Source organism: Molothrus aeneus, chromosome 19 (genome assembly GCF_037042795.1).
Source record: "Molothrus aeneus isolate 106 chromosome 19, BPBGC_Maene_1.0, whole genome shotgun sequence".
Lineage (NCBI taxonomy): Eukaryota > Metazoa > Chordata > Aves > Passeriformes > Icteridae > Molothrus > Molothrus aeneus.
This window is the reverse complement of record NC_089664.1, coordinates 10331546-10355030: the sequence shown is the minus strand read 5'-3', so window position 1 is coordinate 10355030 and position 23485 is coordinate 10331546. Positions and strand designations below refer to the sequence as shown.

Sequence of the window (23485 nt, the reverse complement as noted above, 5' to 3'; positions counted from 1 at the left end):
TAGCACTGTGGCAATTGGTTGGTTCCAGAAAGGAATTAACCTTTCTTCCTTCCTTAAGCATACTGTGGGCATGAGTTTTGCACCTTTTTGGAGTATGTGTTCTCAACTGTTGCTGCAGAGAAACGAAAGCCTGAGAAACTGGTTAAACTCTTACAGTCAAATACAGGTAGAATTGAAAACTGTACATATTTTGGCAGCAGAGCAGACTGTATCTCTGACTTGCACCTTCAGACCCTGCTGAAGTCACCCTTGCTTGGATCACTTCAAGATTATGATCCAAAATTACTTGTTATGATGATCTTATCTTAAATCTTTTAAGGCGTTGATGCTTACTTTAAGTGCAGTTTGTTTTGTGGTGCACACTGAATCCACAGGCTGTGTTTGCCATCTTTGGCTGTGTGGTTGCTGATTGGACTTCAGTGGCTTTGAGTAGACTTTGCTAAATGAGGATGTTATCAGGCAGGTGAGGTGCTCCAATAGACACTGGTGTCAGGGAGATGTGGCTGTTAGAAATACTTAGTGCAGCCAGTGGAGTTTAGGACTTTTTCTGTGCTAAGTCTTTCAGTGTGAACTTGTCTTTCCCAATCACCAGAGTAGCAGAGGTAATAAAGAGGTAATAAACCCAGGTAAACATTGCTTTTCATTCTTCTTGGACTTTGTGAGAAAGCATTTTGTCCACTGGGTGATTAAGCAACTTTGCCTTGAGCAACACTTAATAAACTGCTTTTTTTTCCACTTTGGACAGAACACTGTGCCTGAGTAGTGTAAGGACAAAATTTCAAAACAGTCTTAAAATATATAGAGTGAGAGAGCCTGTCTGATTAAGAGAAAATCATTTTCTGGTCTGCCTTTCCGAGCTGGATGTTTAATCCAGCAAGGACTTTAATGTTGGTAAGTAACTTCCTTATTGGGACAGGTTGGAAGTGTGAATGGGAGAACTGTTTGTTAACTGGGTAGGGTGAGGCACATCTGCTTTAGGGGTGCCACCGTGTGTGCTGGAGCCCCAGGAAACACCCAGCAGTCTGGTCCCTTGCTTCCTGCAGTAGATTGATAACTCTGAGGGATATTAAATGTGCACGCACTGTGATAGACTCTGCATGAAACCTGGGCATATCTGTCAGTTAGATTTCTGATGGGTGTATAATAATGAGTCATTTGAGTGAAAGATTGCTTAGAGAAAAGTATCAGGAGCTGCATCAGACTGAAGTGAAAGAAATCAAGGAGTTGCCAGCAGTCCTGTAAGCTTTTGGCTTCTGTATAGCTGCAGGCAAAAAAAAAGCTAAATTGAGTGTTGTGCTGGGTTAATCCTCTGTTGGGGCATGTCTCAGGGAACGTGCCAGGCACTCTGTGCCAGCCAGGTGAGGTAGCACGGGAGCCTTGTTAACCTGCTGCTGTCACTGCTCCCGAGCCTCTGCACTCCAGGTTACAAACAAAGGTTTTCTTATTTATTTACTTTAAAGAATGTGTCAATATCAATCCATTCAGCAGAATGGCATTGCACTGTAGAAGCAGTTGGCATGTCCCTTTCCAGAGGTGGTTCTATTTCACTGGTGGCACAATAGATGCCAAGTGTACATCTGAGAAACCTTTCAGAGATTTAACAGAACATTTGTTGTGTACTAAGATGAAATATTATCTACCTAGGGAATACCAGGCAAAAAAGTTAAATATATGAAAATTAGTCAGGGCTATGGTTATAGTTTCTGAATTGAATTAGTGATTACAGGTTTCTGCTAATAATTTACTTTCTGCAAGGGTTGAGCAACTAAATCTTGTTACAGGACAACTAATTATCAGGCAATGTCAGACTCTTATGCCTCAGTTCTTCAGCAGAATACTTTCTGTCATAAGTGCTATTGCATTTTCCTATGTGTACCAAAAATGCTCCTGACAGAATTGAAATAGGCTGTAGATATGTAAAGTATGTACTTCCAGCCATCCAGCTTCAGAGAAGGGCTTGGTTTAATTTTATTCTGAGTAAATCTCTTACAGTTTGGTAAAAACTACATTTTTTGATCATAAAAGGTGCATAAATATCTTATTTGAAATACCTTATTTCAGTGTAAAATTGAATTTCATATGGATTGCTTTGAAACAGATGTTATTTCTAGATCAGAGATTTGAAGCAATTCATACAAGTAGCATTTATCACAGAAGTATTATTTTCTCATACAACCCCTTCCTAAGTTAGTGTCTACAGAGAAGTATTGCATTTCCTTCTGAAATTACCTACTTCTCAAATAAGTGAGGTACTATGTCTCTTTGTACCTCTGTGTCCTGTGTATTTTTAAAAATTGCATCTAATTGTTCACTTGGTAAGTGACCATGGGTCTGTAAGTGATTTTTGGAGGAGGGAGCGCTTGGTGCGTGTTCAAGGCTCTTGTGCTGTGGAGGATTGCTGGGCTGGGGTTTCTGTGCACCTCTCAGGTGACACTGGGCTACAGAATGCACATTTCTGATCCTGTTTATGCTGTATTTGCAAACTGTATGAAGTTTCATAGTGAGTTGTTTCCTTAATGCCTCTGAAAAGTTATAAAATATCCACAATCCAACAATGACTTCATTCTCATACTGAGGTGTTGGTTCTTGAATGCAGCCTTTGATACTGAATTTCTCACTTGGGAAGGCTACTTTAATTTCACTGTTCATAGAAATAAATGGATATTTGTCATGGAAAATTAAAATACAAAATGTGATGTCTTTTTGTCTGAAAGGTTTGGAATATAGTCTGTGCTCCTGCCAGCTGTGTTACCCGGTGCTTTCACTTAAGAATTTGAACTTGGGTTCTAACATAATACTAAAAAGGTGTTTGTTGTTTTAACCATTAGCTGTAAAAATATAAAGTTTATAAACTTTTAATTAAGGAAACAGGGTGCTAAAAATAAAGACACAAACAAGGAGGGTATGATAAGGCTGCCCAGCAATGTGTATAAAAGGAAAAATGCATTTCTGGTGCTCTGTGGGTGTGATTCCATCCTCACCCCGCAGCGTGGCTGTAGGAATGGAGCTAAACCCCAGTGTTTGCAGGTTGTGGGCTGCAACTCGAGCAGCACAGAGAGAATTGTGCAAGTTTGCTTTTATATTGCACAACAACAGCTGACTTTGGATTTCTCATAACTTATAAGTGTAGTTTTCTGAAAAAACAGCTACTTAAGGCAAATCAGGTGGGAACTGGTGGCAAATTAAATCACCATTAATTGAGTTGTGAACCATTGTTGCTCCTGAGAGGTGCTCTGTAAAGCCGAGGAGTGTGATCCTGTGCTACTGAAAGCAGTGGTAGCTTTTCTGTCAGTTTAAATAGGTGTGGGGTTTGGCTTAGGGCCACTTGAGCTAGGCTAAGTGGGCCTGTGGCACGGTTAGAACTGTTTTCCTTAATCCTTTTGGTGTAAAAGTAGGATTAAAAATAATAGAAATTCTCTGAAGAGTTAAGCTGAACTCCTCAACATGCTTATATGTTTGGTTTGAATTCTTGGGTAAGATGAGTTTAGTTTTTAAATTATCATTCAGTTAGGAATTTTAGTATATGTATTTATGGGCTTTGTCATTATTTTTGTCCTTAGCTGTAAGGAAGTTACAAAATTCACAAGTAAGTTATACCACAGCAATTTTCTAATGTTAGTTTGCATTAACACATAGGAGACAATATTATTACTCTACAAGCAGCTGTAAATTTGGAACAGTAATTATGCAATTTTGATTCTTGATTTTAACCAGAAAGTCTAAGAATAAAGTGTCACATGTTCAGACCTGCACAATCCTTATTTCAGAATTACAGTCTTTTTAATCTCTTAAAAAAATATCTGGAGTAGCTAAAATTGTTAGTCAAGAATTAAGTCAAAATATTCTTTCATATATAATCACCTGCTGCCTTTGCATACTCATTATGAGATGTAATTCCAGAGCATCACTTAGAAAGTTAAATTAGTAAGAACTGGAAATATACACTAAATTGTTTGTTTGTTCTGTAGTAATATCATTAACTTTTTACTTTTACAACTGGTGTATTTATAACTCTTGAGCAAAGTAAATCTCTTTCCTCAAGCATAATTTGCATCATCTAGCTCACTTTGGTATGGTTTTTGACTGTCACAGTTCTTTCCATGCATCTGGCAATTTTCTGGAGTTAAGACTGGAGTCTCATGAGACCAAACCTCCTGCATTTGTAATATTCTCCAGCATGGCCTTTTTTTGGCAGAGAGGTAGAAATATTTTGACAGGTATTAAAAGGGGGCACTGTCTTCATCTTAAACACAGCCTCTTAAGTTTTTCAGTAGTGTGTGCAGAAAGTGATTTTGCCTCCTCTTGACTGCATGTACTTTTTCTTTTCCCCGCTTTTCCTGGGCAAATAGATGTCATGAAGTTGAACCCAAGGGTCACAGTAATGAAAATGTCAATCTGGGTGCTGTTTGTTCAGTGTTGGACAATGTGACTTTTCAGTTTGGTGAAAAGTCCCCAATCCTTTTTTTTTCCTGAAAAAATCAGTGTATTTAGCACCTTGCAAAGGTCTGATGAGAAATCATTCCAGGCTGTAAACAAGAAATGGAGATTCTCCGTTGGTGTTGTGCTGTGTGCATGCTGAGAACCCTTTCTGACTGCCTCACTGCAAGCGCACTTCAACCAAATTCTCAGTGTGCTAATTGCCTTCTTTTGTTTCAGACAAAATCCAGAAACTACCTTTGAGGTGTATGCAGAGGTGACTCACTCAGGAGTCAGCTGCATCGGGAAAGGTACTGTTTGCACTCTTTCTACCTCTTTATTGGCTACAACTATTCTTAAGAACCATGTATTGTGAGATAATGAAATGCATTTAGCATTATGCTGTTCCAGCTTTCAAAAATACCTTAATTACTTGTTCTGTGGAATCTTTTACAGTTAGGACTAAAAATTAGAAATTTATGTTTCTGTACCTGACTGTGGATAATTTTCAGGTTTCTTTGACTGTTTTGTCTCTTTTTGTCTTTTAAAATAGAAATAACTCTTTTCTTGATGAGGTTGGAAAAGTAAGTGCTTTTTAAGATTGGTATTTGCTGCTCATGTAAAAAAGGGTAGTTCTAAACCAAAAAAATACTCTTGAAACATCTTGTTTGGCATTTGTTTTTACTTCCTCTTTCTTACTTGCCTACAGAAGTATTTTTATTTGCTCCCAGAGTTTTCCCTTTGATGGAATGACTTTATCTGGAAATTAGGCATGGATGCAGCTTATGATTGGGTTAACTGTTTTTATCATTGTTATCAAGTCATAATTACACAAGTATTCTTCTGTAATATTATTTTTGATAAGTATTCCTATGTTTATGGTAGAGAAGTCCCATAACTGCTGAGACCAACATGTAAGTACATTTGGGAATTTTTGATTGCAATTTTATCTGACCTGAGGAACTTGAACAAATAAGCAGGAAAAGCAAAGGCTGAAATTCATAATGCCAAAATTTAGTTCAAGGTACTGTTATGAGGGTCTAGTCTCTAGAATGGCACAAAAAGGAAGTTCATAAAAATTAAATAATTGTGATTAGTCATGTACTGAAGTCGTATTTCTTTTGTCTTGTATTAATTAGACAATCACGTGTGTGTGGTAGATATGGTGTAATGAACCAATAGAAAGGATTTTTCTATTTTATTGACTGGAAAGCCACTTACCTCCTTTTATATCTGTATTTGTTACAGTCTGTGAAAGTCAAATAGCTGCAACTCCTTCCTTGCCTGCCAAAGCCTCCATAGGAGTTGTAGCTGGAATACAGTTTTGGCTTGTCCTACTGCTCTGTGCCATCACAACTATTTGATGTAACTGCAGGAGCCCTTTTAATAACTGGTCTTTGTTTCTGCACATCTGACCTGGATTCTAGTGCCAGAAAATCTGAACAAATTTGACCATAAACATTACATTGTACAGTACTAGTGTCTGGGTATAATCTTCTCTTTGAAGTTTGTTTGCATCCCCCTGGAGGGATTAATTCCCTGCTGTGGGAAGGTGGGTTAAAAAGCACGGAAACTACTTTACAGGTTTTTAATTGGAGAATTTAGTATACATTTTGTTCTATAAACCAACTGATTCTGTGGGAGTTTCACTTAGTTGTGTTTTTAGGTTTGTTGTATTCACTTGTAGGTGCAAAATCTTCAGAAATTCTTTTTAGAGAGTAAAAAAACAATTTTAATAATTGTTTTTATTAGCCGTATATTTTGAAGTTACTCTCTCTGAAGAATCTTTTAGGAGATTTTTCCCCACCGATTTTTTTATAATTAAGAGGTGTTCTTTATTCTCAGAAGCCTTAGATTTGTGTATACCCAAATCTTTTGTCCTCCTGTTCTGAATGAAAGTTGTGTTGTTCCGTGTCAGCTGTATACTGTATCCCAGGCAAATCACCATTCCAGAAACACACACCTAGAAGCCTCCATGTAGTCGGTGTCACTTTTTGGCTGTCTGTTCCATGCCAAAACCCTAAGAATACAGATTAACTTTTCTTTTTTTTTGCAGTTGGGGAATGTATGTTATATGGCAAGGAGCAGCTACTGTTGAGAAAAGTAAAATGCATAAAAGTTGTGTAAGAAGCAAATTGTCAGGCAGGATTGAAACTTTTTCTCCCCATTTAATTGCTCCCAAAATTAACTAAGGCAGCTGTTTTTGAAGTTTGTGTCTAGTATAATAGTGCTGTTGATACTTAAAATGCTCTTAATTCTGTACCAGTCCTCTGGCTTAGTCTTGAGGAGAAAGAATTACTCCAAATCTGTAACTGCTCTAGAGTGGGGCATTGTCTGCCTTGTGGGATGGTTAAACTTGCCTTCATTTTGTTGTTCAAGAATTAATGTAGCTGTCATGCATTAACCCCAGCTGGCAGCTCAGCCCCACGCAGCCACCCGCTCCCCCAGCCGTGGTGGGATGGGAGAGCAAACTGGGAGAGTGAGAAAGTAGCAAAGGATGTTTCCATGTGACTGTGAAGTATCAACTGGAATTTTAAGCTTTAATGTATTTCAAAGTTCACAGTCAACTGCAGAGCAGAAAAATCAGTTCTGGATTCCACAAAAGCCACTGATAAACCAGCCCAAGTTCAATGGAGGGCTACAGAGGTGGTGAGTGAGCTGAAGCACTTCAGGGTGAGGAGACAGGAGTGCAGGGCTGGTGCAGCCTGGAGGAGGCTCCAGGGAAGCTGAGCAGCAGCATTCCCTGCTATGGGTGTATATATGGGTGTATATGTGGGTATATATGGGTGTATATATGGGTGTATATATGGGTGTATATATGGGTATATATGGGTGTATATATGGGGGTATATGTGGGTATATATGGGTTTATATATGGGGGTATATGGGTGTATATATGGGTGTATATATGGGTGTATATATGGGTGTATATATGGGGGTATATATGGGGGTATATATGGGTGTATATATGGGTGTATATATGGGGGTATATGTGGGTATATATGGGTGTATATATGGGTGTATATATGGGGGTATATGGGGGTATATATGGGTGTATATATGGGTGTATATATGGGTGTATATATGGGTGTATATATGGGGGTATATGTGGGTATATATGGGTGTATATATGGGTGTATATATGGGTGTATATATGGGTATATATGGGTGTATATGTGGGTGTATATGTGGGTGTATATATGGGTGTATATGTGGGTGTATATGTGGGTGTATATGTGGGTGTATATGTGGGTATATATGTGGGTATATATGGGTGTATATATGGGGGTATATGGGTGTATATATGGGTGTATATATGGGGGTATATGTGGGTATATATGGGTGTATAAATGGGTGTATATTATGGGTGTATATATGGGTATATATGGGTATATATGTGGGTATATATGTGGGTATATATATGTGGGTATTCCCTGGGAGGTAAATACCCATCGTGGTGGGGTGTCCAGGCTCCCACGTGATGCGTGGCAGGGGGACAAGGAGCAGTGACAGGCTGGATCAAGAGACATTCTGAGTGAATATGGGGAACCTGTTCACCATGAGGAGTCAAGTATTACACCAGGCCACTCAAGAGCTGTTGTGCATCTCCATCCTTGGAGGTTTTCAAGACCAAACTGCTTCAAAACCATGAAGAACCCAGTCTGACCTTACACCTGGCCTCTGTTTGAGCAGGAGTGTGGACTAGAGCCCTCCCGAGGTTCCTTCCTGCCTCAATTGTCCTGTGATCCCAAGATTTGATTCATAGAAGTGTAAGCTTCAGGATCATCTGGGGAGTATTTTGTACACTTAATAAGGTACAAAGACAAAAATGCCATTGAAACCAAAGAAGTTGAAAAAGCAAACATTGTTCTATTCCAGTCCAGGCAGAACTTTGCTAAACCACAGTGAAATGTGTGAATTGAGACTGGAAATGATCAGCTTCCTGTGCTCTCACTGTCCTTTCCCTTCAAGATTGTTTAGAAATAATAATCATCTGTGCTCAGCATTATGTATTTTTGGTACATGAAATCTTTGGTAGATTATACAATTCCAGCATTTGGTTGTATTTAAAGGTGTTTTTTGTGCTTTTCTTTGTTGAATTCACAAGTCTTACTTGGAAACTTACAGATTTTTCCTACTTAAGTAAATGTGATGTCTTTTTTTTTTTGAGAATTGTGAAGCAGGATAGCTTCAACTCTGACTGGCCACATGAAGATTAGTAATTCTAATTAAAAATATATTTCCTTAGGAGAAGACAGCACCAAACCATTTTTTTGCCTAATGATTGGCGTTTCAATGGAAGCTGGTAATTCCTCTTTCTGAGAGGACATGTATTTGTCCTGTTCTTTCTTTTATTACCAATGTACCTATAAAAGCTTTTCTTGGTGTCCTTGGCCAGATTTACTTCTGGCAGGGCTTTAGCTTTCCTAACCTGATGCCTGGCTGTTCAAGCAGTTCCTCTGCATTCCCTCCAGGCCATGTTTCCCTGCTTCCACCCTCTGGAAGTTGCCTGTTTGTGTTCAGTTTGTCCAGGAGCTCCTTGTTCATCCTTAGAGGCCTTCTCTCCCCTGACTTCCTCTTTGTAGGGATGCTTTGCTCTGGAGCCTCCTCACCAAAAGTGAGAAGCTGCAAACTAGAACTGAGCTTGTGTTTTTACAGTGACAGTACATGGAATTTGGCTAGTGAGAAATCTGTGTTGTGTGTGTCAGGTAAAGTATGTCAAGCATAGGAACTTTGCAATTCTAATGCTTCTCACCAGCTCCCACACATTCACTTTCAGAAAAAGAGGGAAAATAGCCATGGTTTTGTTGTAAAAATGAAATATTTTAGGGAAAATATTGGCTCAAAGTAAAACTGCTAAGTTTTGTGTCTCTGGTGCATGATCTTCTGCCATGCATTGGAATTGTTACATGATGTAGATAATTAAAAGCTTTTTTATGAAATGCAGCTATTTTACTGGATTTCTTTTCCTATTTTTAATCTCTGTGTAAAGGAAGGAAAAGAGCATTTTTATAAGATTGTGACTTTTGTATTTGTTGGGGCATTTCATAATACTGAAACTTCACAGAAGCTGAGGTAGTAAATTACAAAGAACTTTTATTGTTTCTTTTACAGAGGACAACTGCTTAAGCTCACTTAAGCACTCCTAGATATCCAGTTCTATGCTATTGACACATTGTAGAGAATTGCATTGCAACTCTTTCCTATGTGTTTAATCTCAGCCAGGAGATTGTTTTGTGCTGGTTTTTTGAGATGCAGAAGTAGAAAGGATCTCCTAGCAAACTTAGTTTAAATACCTTCATAAAGAAAGTGAAAGCTTACTACTTGTGAAATTTTTCTTTTAACTTTCAAAGCACTTTATGATCTTAAAACTGCTGCAGATCATTCATCAAAAATAGGATGTGACAAATTTAAGGCTGTTGCTGGACTTCAGCCAAAGATTCTCTCTTGTTAGAAAGGGCTGTGAGGAGAATTGTAGTCTGACTGTCAAACTGTTCATATAGCAAAAGAGAATTTGTTAGTCTAAAGTAACCGATCAAAATAGTCTCTGAAGTGAGAGCATTTGAAAGTAAATGCTCACAAGAGTAAAACACCCCCTACACCCCTGTCTGGGAGGACGTACCATGCTTTTGTGTGGGGTTTTTGTGTTCTTGCCAAAGCAGACATTAGAAAAGTATGTCAAATCTGTAGCTTTACCATGTAGTGTGCCAAAAGGCCTTTCTCTCCAAGGACCTCATCTTTCATCTTTTTGTGAGTGTAGCATAAATTCTTGCTGTGTGTTCAAGGAAAAAGCTGAAATGGTTTAGTACAGCTAAAGGATTTCTTTCTGAGTGTTTTTTAAAAATCCATGGTAAGTTAGAAGCCTAAACGCGACCGCATGGACAAAGTGTGAGTATGTTAGAGTTTAACAAATGTTCACTGGATTAGGAAAGGAAATGTAGTTTATGCTACTTCTTTTATGACAGAATTTAAAAGGTCTTGCTGTAAGACTCTCCATGTGCTTCTTTCTTTTCTGGAAAACATACCGCTAAGTTGAAAAGGGAGATGAATCTTAGAAGGAAACTATTAACTCTGAGGTAGTTTATCATTGTTTGAGTGAAAGGATGAAATTTGCATTTGAATTGGCTCCTAGAGTAGCATGTACTACTAATCTTGTTCCTACTAGAAGCTTGTGAGTAGTTTAAGTACTTCCTTCTTTACTTTTCATGTTCTAGCCTTGGGTTGTAATAGCTCTTTCCCTCCCTCCCCCCCTCCCCAGTAGATCACAAATGTATAACTTAAACTAATCGAAGTCCTTAACTCTACTGGGAGAAGTCACCATGTACTTGGGCCTTAAAATTATTCTACAGTTGCCACTGTGGTTTCTGTGGTAGGACTTTCACAGGTGGAACTTGCAGCTTTCTGTCTCTGTCAGCCACACTGCTGCTCCCTACCATTATATTTTGTTATAGACGGTAATGTTACGTAGCAGAGCAGCCCTTCCTAAACTGATGAAGGATTTTCTTGAACATAAGCAAAGTTACTGGACTAGGATTAAGGTAAGAGTTGGTCATTCAAAGGTTTGTAAACCTTACCCATGCACCTCTCAGAGTAGCCTTTATTTTTTTAAGATGAAAGCATTTTATTGGTTCTAATATGCCCATTCTGTATTGAGAAATAGATAAAATGTTGAAGGTTTAGAAATATCAAAGGAAGTGCAGAATTCAGGTCACTTTCCATTAAATAAGGGCTTTCTATTGAAGGGGCTGGAATTCCCATATCAGGAGCTTTCCTACCCCATCTTTACAGTGTTGTGTTGCTACACTGAACTTCCTAAAGCAGGATTGGAAAAGTAACCAAAGCTAAGTAGGTAGGTGGTATTTGGGAATTCTAATTCTCCTAAGCTGCTGCTTTGTTTTTCTGTTTCCATTTGATTACTTTGCTTCTAAGTACAAACAAGGTGGAAGATTTTAACAAAGAGCTTGCTGGGACTGCAGTGTCAGGGTAAGTCAATAGCACAGTTTGAGCTGGTTTTTGTGAAGACAGTTTACAGTTTGGTTTTTACAGTATAAATGAAATACAGAACTCAATTTGAAGAGAAACTCACCTTATGAAAAAAATAATAGAATCTGTCATTTTGCAAGTCATCATACACTTTATCTAACACATTTTTAGATGTGTTACACATTTTTGTAAATGTGTAACATTTACAAAAATACAAAAATACACATTTTTGTATTCTTATCTGATAGTACTAGATTTAGTAAACCCCCAAACCAGTAATATCAAATCTGAGTGTTTCTCTGTTGCTGTGAGCTACTTTGTGGGAAGAGAGCTCTTTGGCCTTTTTGCTTCATGCTTTAACTACTTCTGTCTACAGTCTTTCCTATTTCACAAGTATTTACTAATCTGCAGTATATTGCTATGCTGGCACTGTTTAACTAGACAGAAAAATTCAGCACAGAAAGTCTCACTCACAAGACTTTAAACTCTTTTGTTGATTTATATTTTTTTAAAGGAGCTTGACATCTTCATCAAGTTCACAGTGGGCCTGCTTTGTTTGCTTTCTCTTGAATGCTTGATAAGATTTTTCTTCTATTGTTTTGTGCAGCAAGGACAGAACTTGCCATGGCTGAGGTGGTTTTTTTGTAAATCCACAATATGGTCATTGTCTGCTGCTGAATAATTGTGACTGCTTTTTGTACAACCAGAACTAAGGCTTTGGCTGTGAACAGATTCCTTCTTAGCGTGAAAAGAGACTAATCCATGTAAATACAGCCCCAAAATAAAGCTTTACAGAAAAAGGGAAAGGCTGCTAAGCAGGAGGGCAGAGGTCAGCAATTTAACCTTTAACCTAACAAATAAGAAGCATGAAAGTTCCCGAATTGGTTTACAAAGGCAAGCTCCTGTGATCTGTCAGTTTTTCTTTTCATGATAGAGTTGGGTGAGAAAACTGACTGACAGCTAGTGCCTTTTTAACTGCAGGTTGGAATTAACTGCTAAACTGAAACTTTCTTAGGGAGGGTATTCTAGTGATTCTAACAAATTATTTTCATTCACTAGCAATACTTTTCCTTGAATTTATAGATGAATTTGAGTGGTTGTTCCTTTAAAAGAGTTCTTGAGAGACTCAATTTAGATACCCAATATTACTGGAACATTGAAGATTTCAGCATTTGAAGCGTTTAAGAATTTGGTGAAGCACTTGTTGCAATTAACTCTCTCCTACTGTGGAGCGTTAAGAATAGGGCTGCCATGGCAGTAACTGCAGAATGATTGTACTGTGAGCAGAGTCCAAACGTTGGTGTTAAAGGGGTATGTGTGTGTGACTTTATTTAAGGGAGCTGTTTAAACTTCAGTTCATTCTCAGTCATAAGCATTTCCAGGGGGTTTGTTTTTTGGTTGTTCTCAGTCACAACAGGTAATCTGGTTAATGAGTGTTAACTTCTGCTCAAAGCTTAGTGCATCTGTAGTTAACCTGGATGCAGACATTGCTGTAAAGGACTTGCAATTCGAGTGTCATTCAGGTGAAAAAGAAACAAAGTAGTAATGACTTTAAAGGAGACTCCCTGTAGATTTCAGAGCAGGGACTTTGGGTGGTTCCTTTCCCTGAAGTTGGCACGGTCCCCTAAATCCATCCATAGCTGGATGATGCTTCCTGTGAATGTTTTCAGTGGAAGCGCTGGAACTCAGGATTTGTGTCTGTCTTTAGCCTGTTGTTGTGTAGGTTGGTAGCTGTAGCAGAGCACTGCAGAGTGCTTTAGGGCACTGAGCAGAGCACTGCTTCTGGAGCTGCACTCAGGCAGAGCAGGTTTGGGGAGGACCAGATGGACGAGATCTGTTTGTATTGCTGGTTCTTCTTGTTATGGGGAGTTCCTTGCAAGAAGAGAGTGTAAACTGGAATTCAAAGAGGCCTGTCAGAGTGCCCAAGGCATGGGCTGCCTGCCTTTGGTGTGGTATTTTTGTCATGAACAAAAAGTGACATTGTTAGGTTTTCCTGTGGTTTTTTGTTGGTTTTGTTTTGTGTTGACTTTTTCTGTTCGTTTGCAGTTTGGGTGTTAGATTTTTTATAAACTGAAATGGAGTTTAAAAGAGATGATTTGAGGTTAGATGATTATCAAATAAGTGTAAAATTAATGCAAGACTACTGTTTTACTTCATCAGGTGTCAAAACCCAAAATCAAATCTAAACAAATCCTAAACTCCACCTTCTGTGCTACCAGAGACAATTTGGATTTTGGTCCTTCTTAGGTTAGCAAGTTTTGGTAAACCATTTGTCAAAATTCCAGATGCTGACACATTTTTGGCTCCTGGGAAGATGATTTTTATGTCTTTTTTTAAGATGGAAACAGCTTTTTAATATTACTTATTTCATGGAAGAGTGAAATAGAAACGAAGGAAGTTGGGCTTCCATTTTGAGGATGATAACCTTGGATAGAGGGATAGAAGAGATCACTGATACTGATAATATTATTGTCTGGAATTGGTTATACTCTGGAGAGTTTTTTCTGAACACTTTCCTGCCTGCAGTATCTACCATTAGAATTTGTGCTGAGATTTCCAGGGGTGGTGAAGGGAATTAGACTCACAACTCCCATTGCATTCTACAGGTGTTAACTCAATCCCATATTTGGTTCCTTTGAAGAATCCTTTACTTTGAAACCACATCGTTCAGAATATAAATAGTGGCAGTATGACCTCTGCATGAATTGATTCTTACATTGTTGCACTCCTTAAGTAAACGTCTCTGATTTCTGTCTGTAAGATACTTTGGAGATCCTTGAGATCTTCTGTTCCAGAGGTTCTAAAACCAGATCACTGCTCTGGAGAAACACCTATCAAAAATACTTAGAGCAGACTCAAGCCAAGTGTGGAAATGCGAAGACAGAATGTCTGACTGAGCACCCCAGTGTGGGCAGGGGCAGGTTGCTGGTGTTTGCTGTTGGTGAGCTGTGTGTTTGACTCGCTGTTATTTCAGCGCTTGGCGTTTGTGTGAGTCTGGGGAGCGCAGACGGGCAGGGCAGGCTCCCGGAGGGGAGGAGCAGCTCTGCTGGGGCAAAGCTGCTGCCTGCTCTAGGATGGGCTGTAGCTCTGTAGGACAGAGGGTGGAGCAAATCCTAATGAAACATGGCAGAGGAAAGGCAAAGTGCAAAAAACCCCAAAACCAAACCCCAACCCCAAAACTTTACTTGAAGTAAATATGAAATTTTCTCCTGGAGTTGTGCTTCACTTGCACCTAAAGTAGTTTCTGGTTTTATCTGATACTTGTCTGTTGGTCATTGACTCAGTTTAATTTGAAAAGTTTATCAGACACGTAGAAAAGATTCATTAGGGTAAATAACCCTCTCTTAAAGCTGTAACCTCTGTCCACAAATGCATTAACATTCTTTTTTTTTATGTTTGCCACAAAATAATATATTAATCTCGTCTTATTCCATTTTATCTAGAGGTGGCACACAGAAAAGTGTTATAAATATTATTATTTTGCTTCATTGTGATTAAATTCCTTCTACACTAAAGATCAGATTATATTTGCCCTGTGTATTTGTTAAGGCCTGCTTGTAATGATCCATCATCTTATTTTGTAGACAATAATGGTAAAAATTGTTTTTAGTTTGTGTTTGGGAAAATTTACTTGTAAATTATTTGCTAGAAATATCTACCACTACAGTATATCACAGTGCATCAATATGGTGTAATTAAAGATAGCTCTTTAAGGTATTTTCTGCTGGGCAGAATTAGCATGTTAAAACAGAAGAGTGCAGCTTTGTGTGTACCTTGGCAGTGTTCATAAACAAGAATAGATGTAGTGAGTAAAAAGAATTCTTTAACTTGTTCAGTATTTTATTCCTTTAGGGAATAGTAAAATCTCACAATTTGCCATCTCTCTTGCACGGATGGCAAAAGTGTGTTCTGTTGCACTTAGAAATATTCGATGTGGCATGCAGTAATACAGTAATTACAGCTTATCATTTTGATGGATTTCTTGATTGCTTTGCTCTACCCCGGCCATGGGATTCTGTCCTTCACTAAATCATCTTGAAACAATTCTGTATCTAGACTAAATCCTTGCAATACAGTGGGTATCAATCACATGGACAATTAAAATTAAGTATTGACATGTTTTTAAAATAGTCATACATCTCAATTTTGTTTATCTCAAAGTTTTAAAAACCTAATGACCTCATTGCAGCTCGACTATAATTACCATGTTTAAACTTCTATGCATTTTTTAGTTTAAACAGCCTTTGTGTTTTTTTAAACCCAAAGAAAATTAATGAGAAGAGACAAAGAGACATCAAAGAGGTTTTCCCTCTGATTGCAGTGTTAGAAGTTTTGCCTGAAAATAGGTTACATTTCTTCTGTTTTCAGCTGAATCCTCATTAACTTTACATTTTAATGATGTCCAGAGCAAATTATACGATTATGGTAGATGCCTTAAAGGGAAGCTTAAAGGACACCTTTTTAATGTTTGTTTCTTTACTGGTGGCAGTATTTGTACCAGTATTATAAACAGCATTAGACTGATGAAAATAATTCCAAAACATATCAAAATTATATTCCATTTTTGCCATATATGTAGTATGAGTGTCTTAATTTAATATTTAACACAAATGGAGCATGTTATGGGGAGATCTTCATCTTTGTAGAAGAAAAATGTAAATCAGATCCTTTGAAAGAGTTTACAAATTACTTGTGCATCTTCTATTCAGTTTTATTTATAATGATCAAGTAAAATGGAGACAGATGATTTAACAAAGTCTCAGAATTGTTTTGTTTTCTTGAACCTTCCATGGAGACAATGGTTGAAATGTTAATAAAGTGCTAGCTTGTATCTTCCAATGACTAAAAGCATTATTGAGGGAACTTGATGGAGTTTCAGTTAATTCTGTTTAGAGGAACTCTAATAAAGGCAGTTCTATGTTCTAATGTACTTCTTCTACTAAAAATTAAGATTGCATAATTAACTTTATAGATGAAGAATTGTGTTATATCAAATGCAGCAACAAAACCTTGTATTCAGTGCACCTTAAACAAGGTTACCTGGAAATGGCAATAGCTGGAATGGAATTTGGACAGTTCAGAATGCAATACATCATTTCTGACTGTAGCTCAATGAAAAGTTAGAGCCAAAGATCTTGTGAAAAGTGGAGTCTTCTGTTCCCCTGTCCTGACACTTGGTGGCTGTGCTTCATGAATAGAACCTTTGATTTTGTTGTGCTGCACTTCAATCAGTGAATTTTTGGGAGCGGGGATTATGACAAGGGGAGGGGAAGAAGTAGATGTGTGCTCAAGTACAGGTGCAAGGTGGAGCTCAAACTCCAGTTAACCCAGTGAAATGTTTCCATTTGTTTGATTTTCATCATTATTACAGACTGCTGTGTCTTGATGGAAGCCTTTGATATGCCTGTCATCAATAATCAGTGAATAAAGCAGGAGTTGTTAGACAAAAAGAAAACTAAGCTTAGCCTTTCCATTTCAGTATGATTTTACATCTTCTATTTCATGTTAATTTTCTGTAGAAACCTTTCAGAAATCCAAATTGTCATGGTTGTCTGGAGTTATGACAGACCCAAACTGCACATCCACCTTGGTGGACTTTATGTGATATTGTGTTAGAAAAATGGATTTGAGTCTTTCAAAGGTTTGGCTCTCTGCAAGTGTGAAAACAGCTGTTGGAAGCCATGGTTTAAGTTCCTAGTTAATCTTAAGTCTTTTGGCTTTGATGCCTGCTAATGTAACTTTAGTTTGAAGATGGTGTTGCTAAAGGAAATAAAGGTTGAGTGCAATTTCCTCCTTTTTCTCATCTTTATTTTATAATTATCAGAGAATTGACAATCTTTAGTTGAGATGCAAAATAAAAATACTGATTAATAAACTCAGAAAGATACAGATTACACACTTCTAGCTGACAGAAAGACGTGCATGTTATTTTTATTTCCTTGGCAAGAAGGATTTTGTATAGAATCATATTAGCACTGAAAACATGGAATGTTCTTCCTGGTAACTTGTTCTCCAAGTATTTGCAGCGTGGCTGTTTCCAGCCAGTTATGTGTTAATGATAGTGCAAGGCTGAAGCATTCCAATCATTCATATGCCTGTCCTCCCTTTCTCATAAGAGTTTCTTTGCTCAGGATTTTTGCCTTATTCCTTTTGCTTTGTTGTGGTCAATTCAGTCAGTATAATAGCATAGACACTGGCTTTTTTCCCCCTTTTTTTTCTTTAATAAAGAGTTATGTTAGAGATATACTATAACAGAGATAAGAGCTATTTATGTCCTAAGCTATTGATTTTTAATTAATGTTGCCTGGGCTCATACATGTTGGCAGAATTGCTAACAGCTTGTGGCATTTTTTAATTCACATCTTCTTTTTTAGTATTTTGACAGTGTCATTCATATCTCATGAAAAAGTACCTCGTCAGGTTAAATGTGTTAAAACACCGAGGGGAAAAAAAAAGGAGAGAATGGAACATAGGGCTGCCTAGAAACCTTGATCCAATGCCAAAGTATTTAAACAATTTAGTGTTTTGGTTTTCTAGCTCCAAGCTGCTTCTCAAATCCCTTGCTAATTAATCCAGTTAATTCTTTGTAGACTAACTGTATGCAGGGCTTTTTCTTGGGCCTCTATCACTGAGAACCCTGTTTTGTTTGAAGCAAACCTAAGCTCGGTTATAAAGGTTGTAGTAACAACGTGAGTACTTGCAGATGTAAATACAGTGTTTTGAGCCTTTTTAAAAGGAGTTGTGTTTGTGTAGGTAACTTCTAATTTAATCTTTCATGTTTAAAAATTAAACATACATACTTGTATAAAAAGATGGAGAGAACTTCATCATTAGTTTGGTCACTTAAGAAAAGGCTGTGGAGCCTCTGTGGAACAATCATGGCATGGAGCATTGATCTTGTGGTACTAGAGTTAGTGATTTATGTTTATTTTTCAGTGAGTAAATTGTGATAAATATCATTAATTTCTGTTCTCAAAAAGGGTGTTTGGGCGTAGTGTTAAGAGTTTAGCAAAAAACGTGAGTGCTTAGAAATGACCTGTTAGTGCTTGAAATTCTTCTGATGACAGTACAAGAGCAGTGTGAATTCAGACCTGGAAAAAGCAGCTGGGGAGCAGAGAGCTTAGAATCCCATTAGACATGGAATGAGATAATGAGAACAGAACAGGTACTGCTCAAGGTGTGCTGGGGTGTGATAAGAGCTGCCCAGCTCTTGAGCTTCCTGCTAGTTTTGTCAGATTGTGAGAAGTGTTTCCCCCAGCATCCCACTCCCAGAGTCAATGGCCAGCTGCACCTCAGCACAGCCTGGATCATCAGCCTGTGGAGAGACTTTGTACAAGTGGATTCAAGTTACAGTTTTAGATTACCTTTGGAATTGGTAGTGAAGGAAAAAGATTGTTTTCAGCAAATCTGCTGCTAAGGGTGACCAGATTGAAACGAATCTGCAGAGCTTTGAAAAGGGCTGAAAGTTTAGTTGGGAGTTTGTGGTTTCTTAAAGCTGGGCAAGGGAAAGAGAAAGGAAATCAGTGAAATTGCTGGGTTTATATAGGGCTGATTTCCAGGGCTGTGACATGATTGTGAATGTTCCTGCTCAGACTGGACTACTCCACTCTCTCAGGAGCATTTTGATAGCTGGATGTATGCTCTCATACATCTTGGAAGTATCAAATGTCTGAAAACATTTTTTGTGGTTAAAAATCCTTTTGATACCCTTGCCTTTTCTACAGTAGCAGAAATGTTTTAAATTTTTTTAGTGAGATGATAGATTTCCTGTCTAGCTTCACTGAATATCAGCAAACTCCTCTTTATCTAAACCAAATTTTTCTTCAAGCCAACAGCACTGCTTTAAATGTGCTAAACTTACTTTCACAGAGACCTTCCTTTTGTTTCAGCCCTGCACACAGCATAGTGAGCTTTGCTGATGTAACTGAAAGCATTGCAGCCCTGCACTAGGTCAGTCCTGCAGGTGTCGATACATCCACGGCTCTGGTGTGCTGCCTGATGCTGTCCAGTTAATGACCTTTCCTCCAAAAGGGAGAAGTCATTCTGAACAGCTGAACATGAAGTGATTTTGTTTTTCTTTCATCTCACGGTCATTAGCTCCATGAGATGTATTTTTCCATGTTAGGACCTCCTTCCCCTCACCCCCACTAAGTTTTGAATGGTGTTCAAGAAGTTCAGCTTCTGTCATCAACATTTCTGACTCCACGGAAATGTTTTGCTGGGGTGCATATTGGATGCTTTTCCTGTTCTTACAAACTTTCCTCCCATTTAATACTTTGCTTGAAGGCTTTCGTGGGACCTCAGTGATGCTGCAGCCTTACATGAGGCTCACTGTGACCAATCTCTGGTTTTGTTATTTTTTTTAAACTCGATTCCACCTTACCTGTTCTTACAGATTTTTACTGTTTTACCATTTTGAAAGAATAGGCAGCACTAATAGCAGTGGTGAGTTGAGATGGGCATGTTGCATGGCTCAAGCTGAAACAAAAAGGTGAGGCTGAGTACTGAAGGGTACAAGGCCAAGTTCTGAAGTGTCCCAATAAAATGATTAGTGCTCTCTCTTATGTATGATCTTTTAATATATGAACTTGCAACACCTCAAAGCTCGGGAATGCATTGGTGACCGTGGAAACTCTTGGTCAGTTCTGTTTCTTGGCCCAGGTTTCTGGGGTTATCAGTGCAGTGAGGGTGAAGCTCTAAGTGTGGCTACACTAGAAAAGCTACAAGCAGAGCACCAGTATGAAATCAGCTCCCCAGAAAGGCTCGTGAGGTTTGGCTGTCCTTTGTTGGAAAGGACATGGATGGATCAGATCCATGGTGTGGCAGATAAGCTGTGCCCTACTGCCCATGCCCAAAAGCATTTGTGCTGACATCTCCACTGCAGGGACCAATGGAGCGGAGCGCGAGGTTTTCAGCGATTCACCTTTGATGGAATTGTTTGTTTTGTTTGGCTGCCATCCGGATCTCTAAAGCATCCTGAGCCAAGCAGAGGTGCACTAACAGAAGCCATCAAGCCCCATCAAGCTGCTGGTGCAGCTCTGCTGTGTCTGAGCTGTGCAGTTGCTGTGCTGGAGGCTCCCCAGTTGGTGACAGAGCAGTGTGGGAGCAGTGCTGCTCCACAGCACGCGGGCACTCCGAGCCCGGGAGCAGTTGGAGACCATCAATATTGAGAGGAGGAACGGGGGTCACAGTTTGAATTAGAAAGTTACATAGCTTCAGGCTTAGAAATCAGTATTCACTGTTGCATGTGTAACAAAGAAGGTTTCTCTCTGTAGTTCAGGCAATTATCCAGTTGCTCAAGAGAAGGGTTGTTGTTTTTCCTTTCTTAGTACAACACTTCAAGAACTTATGGTTGGCTACAACACTTCTGTTCCACGTCCTTTTCCAGTCAGCTCAGATTAAACCTGGTATGTGGCAATCCATATTGCAATCAATGTATTTCTGCAGTGCTTTATGTATATTTCTGACAATATGTCCATCTGAAGTTATTGTGGTTGGTGAAGTTTGGAAAGAAATTTTTAAAAAGTTAAACAATTGTAAGATGTTCTCTAAGACATAGAAAATATAGATTATTACCAAATTTAAATGGTCAAACTATCACTAAAGCTAAACCCAAAAATGACAACAATAAAACAGCTTGGAAAATGTTTATAAAACTCCAAGTACTTTCTGGTAGTGAAAAGCCTGGCAGTGTGTTGGAAAATACTGTTTGTTTTCATTAGCAATTCCTTTAGGTTTTGTAATGCAGTTGATTGATTGCCATGGCCACATTGTGGTTTCACACAAGTTCCTTTTAATACACTATTGCTAAAAAGCAATATGAAATTTAAAATATTAATTCTGTTTTTTTTCAGAGCAACAACCAAGTTAAAAGTTATTTGGTTGACACAGGAAAGTAGAAAATGTATCATTGCATAAAAATTTCTTGTAAAATTAATTGAATAAGGATTTTTTAAATGAAGGTGCTTAGTATACTAATTAATACAATTGGGTATTAATTCAGTTGGCTATAAGCTCTAATTTTATCAAATATAACTTTCATTTTTGCTGCTGTACAAAGCGAGCTTAGAGGGATTGTTTTGGGTGCATGTGCTTGGCCCTTGAGCAGGCATTGAGATAGGCATTCAGAAGCCATCTGAAATACATGTCCTGTAAATATTAAAGAGGTGACTGTTTCTTGTAAAGCTGTAAAAGCTCTGGTTGCTTTGGTCTTAGCCTGAGAATTTGCATTCTGAGAATCTAAGTTAACAGATTTAGACAATTACTGCTTGTGTCTGGTATTGTTAAACTCTAGATGATGCACTAATTTGGATTAATTAATTAATCAGGATTAATTTTTGCTGCATGTTAGCTAGATGTGATAAAGGTCTTTTTAGTTTTCTTTCTTTATTGCTTCTGAGACTTTTAGAAAAACCTTAGTAAAGCTTGTAAATCATGCTCTGCATGGTATTGGCACTTCCAGACTGTCACATTTAAATCAGAGCCTGAAATATTAGTTAACTGATTCTTTCATATCCCCAGGACAAGGAGGGCTTGCCAGCTGCTGTGGAAGTGGGGAGACTGTCACCAGGCAACTCTGCTGTCTCGGAATAGAAATACAAAGAGGCAGGAGAGAAACAAATTCAGTATTCATGGCCTGAGCACTTAAAACACATCTCTATTAAATTTATAGAGTGTCAAAAAGGTTATGAAAAAAAATACTCTGATCAAACACAAATAAATTAAAAAATTATTAAACCCCCAAAAAAGCCTGCTTAAACTAGATGTTCCCATTCAACTTCTGCATTTAAACTCTTTTGTGTAATTATTACAGGCAGCCTGTAAAATGTTTCAAAACACTTCATATTTCATTTTGTAAGCCAGGCTTTGTGGATTTCTTGACCACTGGAGTACAATTTTACCTAATTATATTTTTTTGCAAGTTTTAGCTGCTGTATAGTTTGCTGACTAAAATTACAGTGGGAAAAAAGAATTTAAAATACAATCCATTCAAAATTTGCCGTTTGCAGGACTCCTGGAGTTTGGCTTCGATTTGCAGGAATACTACATTTCTGGGTTGGTTGAAGAACAGATGGTTATCAAGAGAAATATCCCCTTAAGTGCACAGTAAAAAGCAAACTCAAAAGATTCATCAACCGTGCTTTAATGTGGGCTCGAGGTATCACCAGAGTCATTAACCAGTGCAAAGAAAAGATCTGAAGACCTCAAATGAAGATGGGAGAAACATGTAACAAACAGGACTGGAAATAAGGACTTACTTTGTCTTCTGGTTTTGATCTCTGTTATTTTAGTTTTAGCTCTATCATGTGCATCCTCTTCTTAGAGTTCTAGCTTTAGTTCTGTCAGTATCAGCAGTTTAAAAATTAATCTGGACTGAAAGCTTCCTGTTCTCCTTTGTAAGGAAATAATTCTGAGTTTGCTGATCACTGAAGACATCTTATGCTTTCCAATGTCTCCTTACTCTTAGCAGTTTAGAATGGTAGCAACAGACATTAATCTGTACCCTTATACAACTGGCTTTTGTAAAACCAATATCTTGGTATGGATGAAACAAAAGAACATAAGGATTTAATAGAGAGATAATTCCCCAATTGTATTTCATATTTTGAACACACTGCTTGCACCACAACTGTTTCCCAACTTCCATTAAAAGAATGAGTAAAGTTTTGATTAAACCTGGCCCCATTCCATATAAGAGTCCAAGGGAGTAAATAATAGCGGTTAAGGTGGAACATGTTGCCTTATGAGAGGGTCTGACTGAATGCTCTGCACGTGGCAAGCTGGGCACTTCAACAGCTTGACGTGACACCGAATAATTGATGGGGAAACTCTTCTGCTTGTAAAAGGCAGTGGGTGTTTTTCCTGTCTTCTCATCCAAGAAGTGAGCATTGGGTTTGTTTATGTAACAGGATTGTAAAGTGAACCAAAACCCCTTTAGATGGAAAGTTGGTTTGTCTGGTAGAAACAGTGAAAGTCTCATATTTAATGTTTACTCTGAACAGCTCATAAAGCTGCTGCTGGTCTCGTACCTGCACTAGAAACTGATGTGAGGGCATCAGAAACCTGGTGTGAGGGCATCAGAAAC

General features: G+C 38.2%; 1 protein-coding gene across 5 annotated transcripts in view; it reads left to right on the top strand.

Annotated features, from left to right (window-relative positions):
* The window catches only part of DENND1A (DENN domain containing 1A), a 151713-nt gene that overhangs the window by 1182 nt on the left and 127046 nt on the right, over positions 1 to 23485 (top strand). For all 5 annotated transcript variants that reach the window (XM_066563198.1, XM_066563197.1, XM_066563201.1 and 2 more), the window contains exon 2: positions 4657 to 4727. In XM_066563198.1, coding sequence (XP_066419295.1) covers positions 4657 to 4727 — 71 coding nt within the window. The remainder of the gene's footprint in view (positions 1 to 4656; positions 4728 to 23485) is intronic.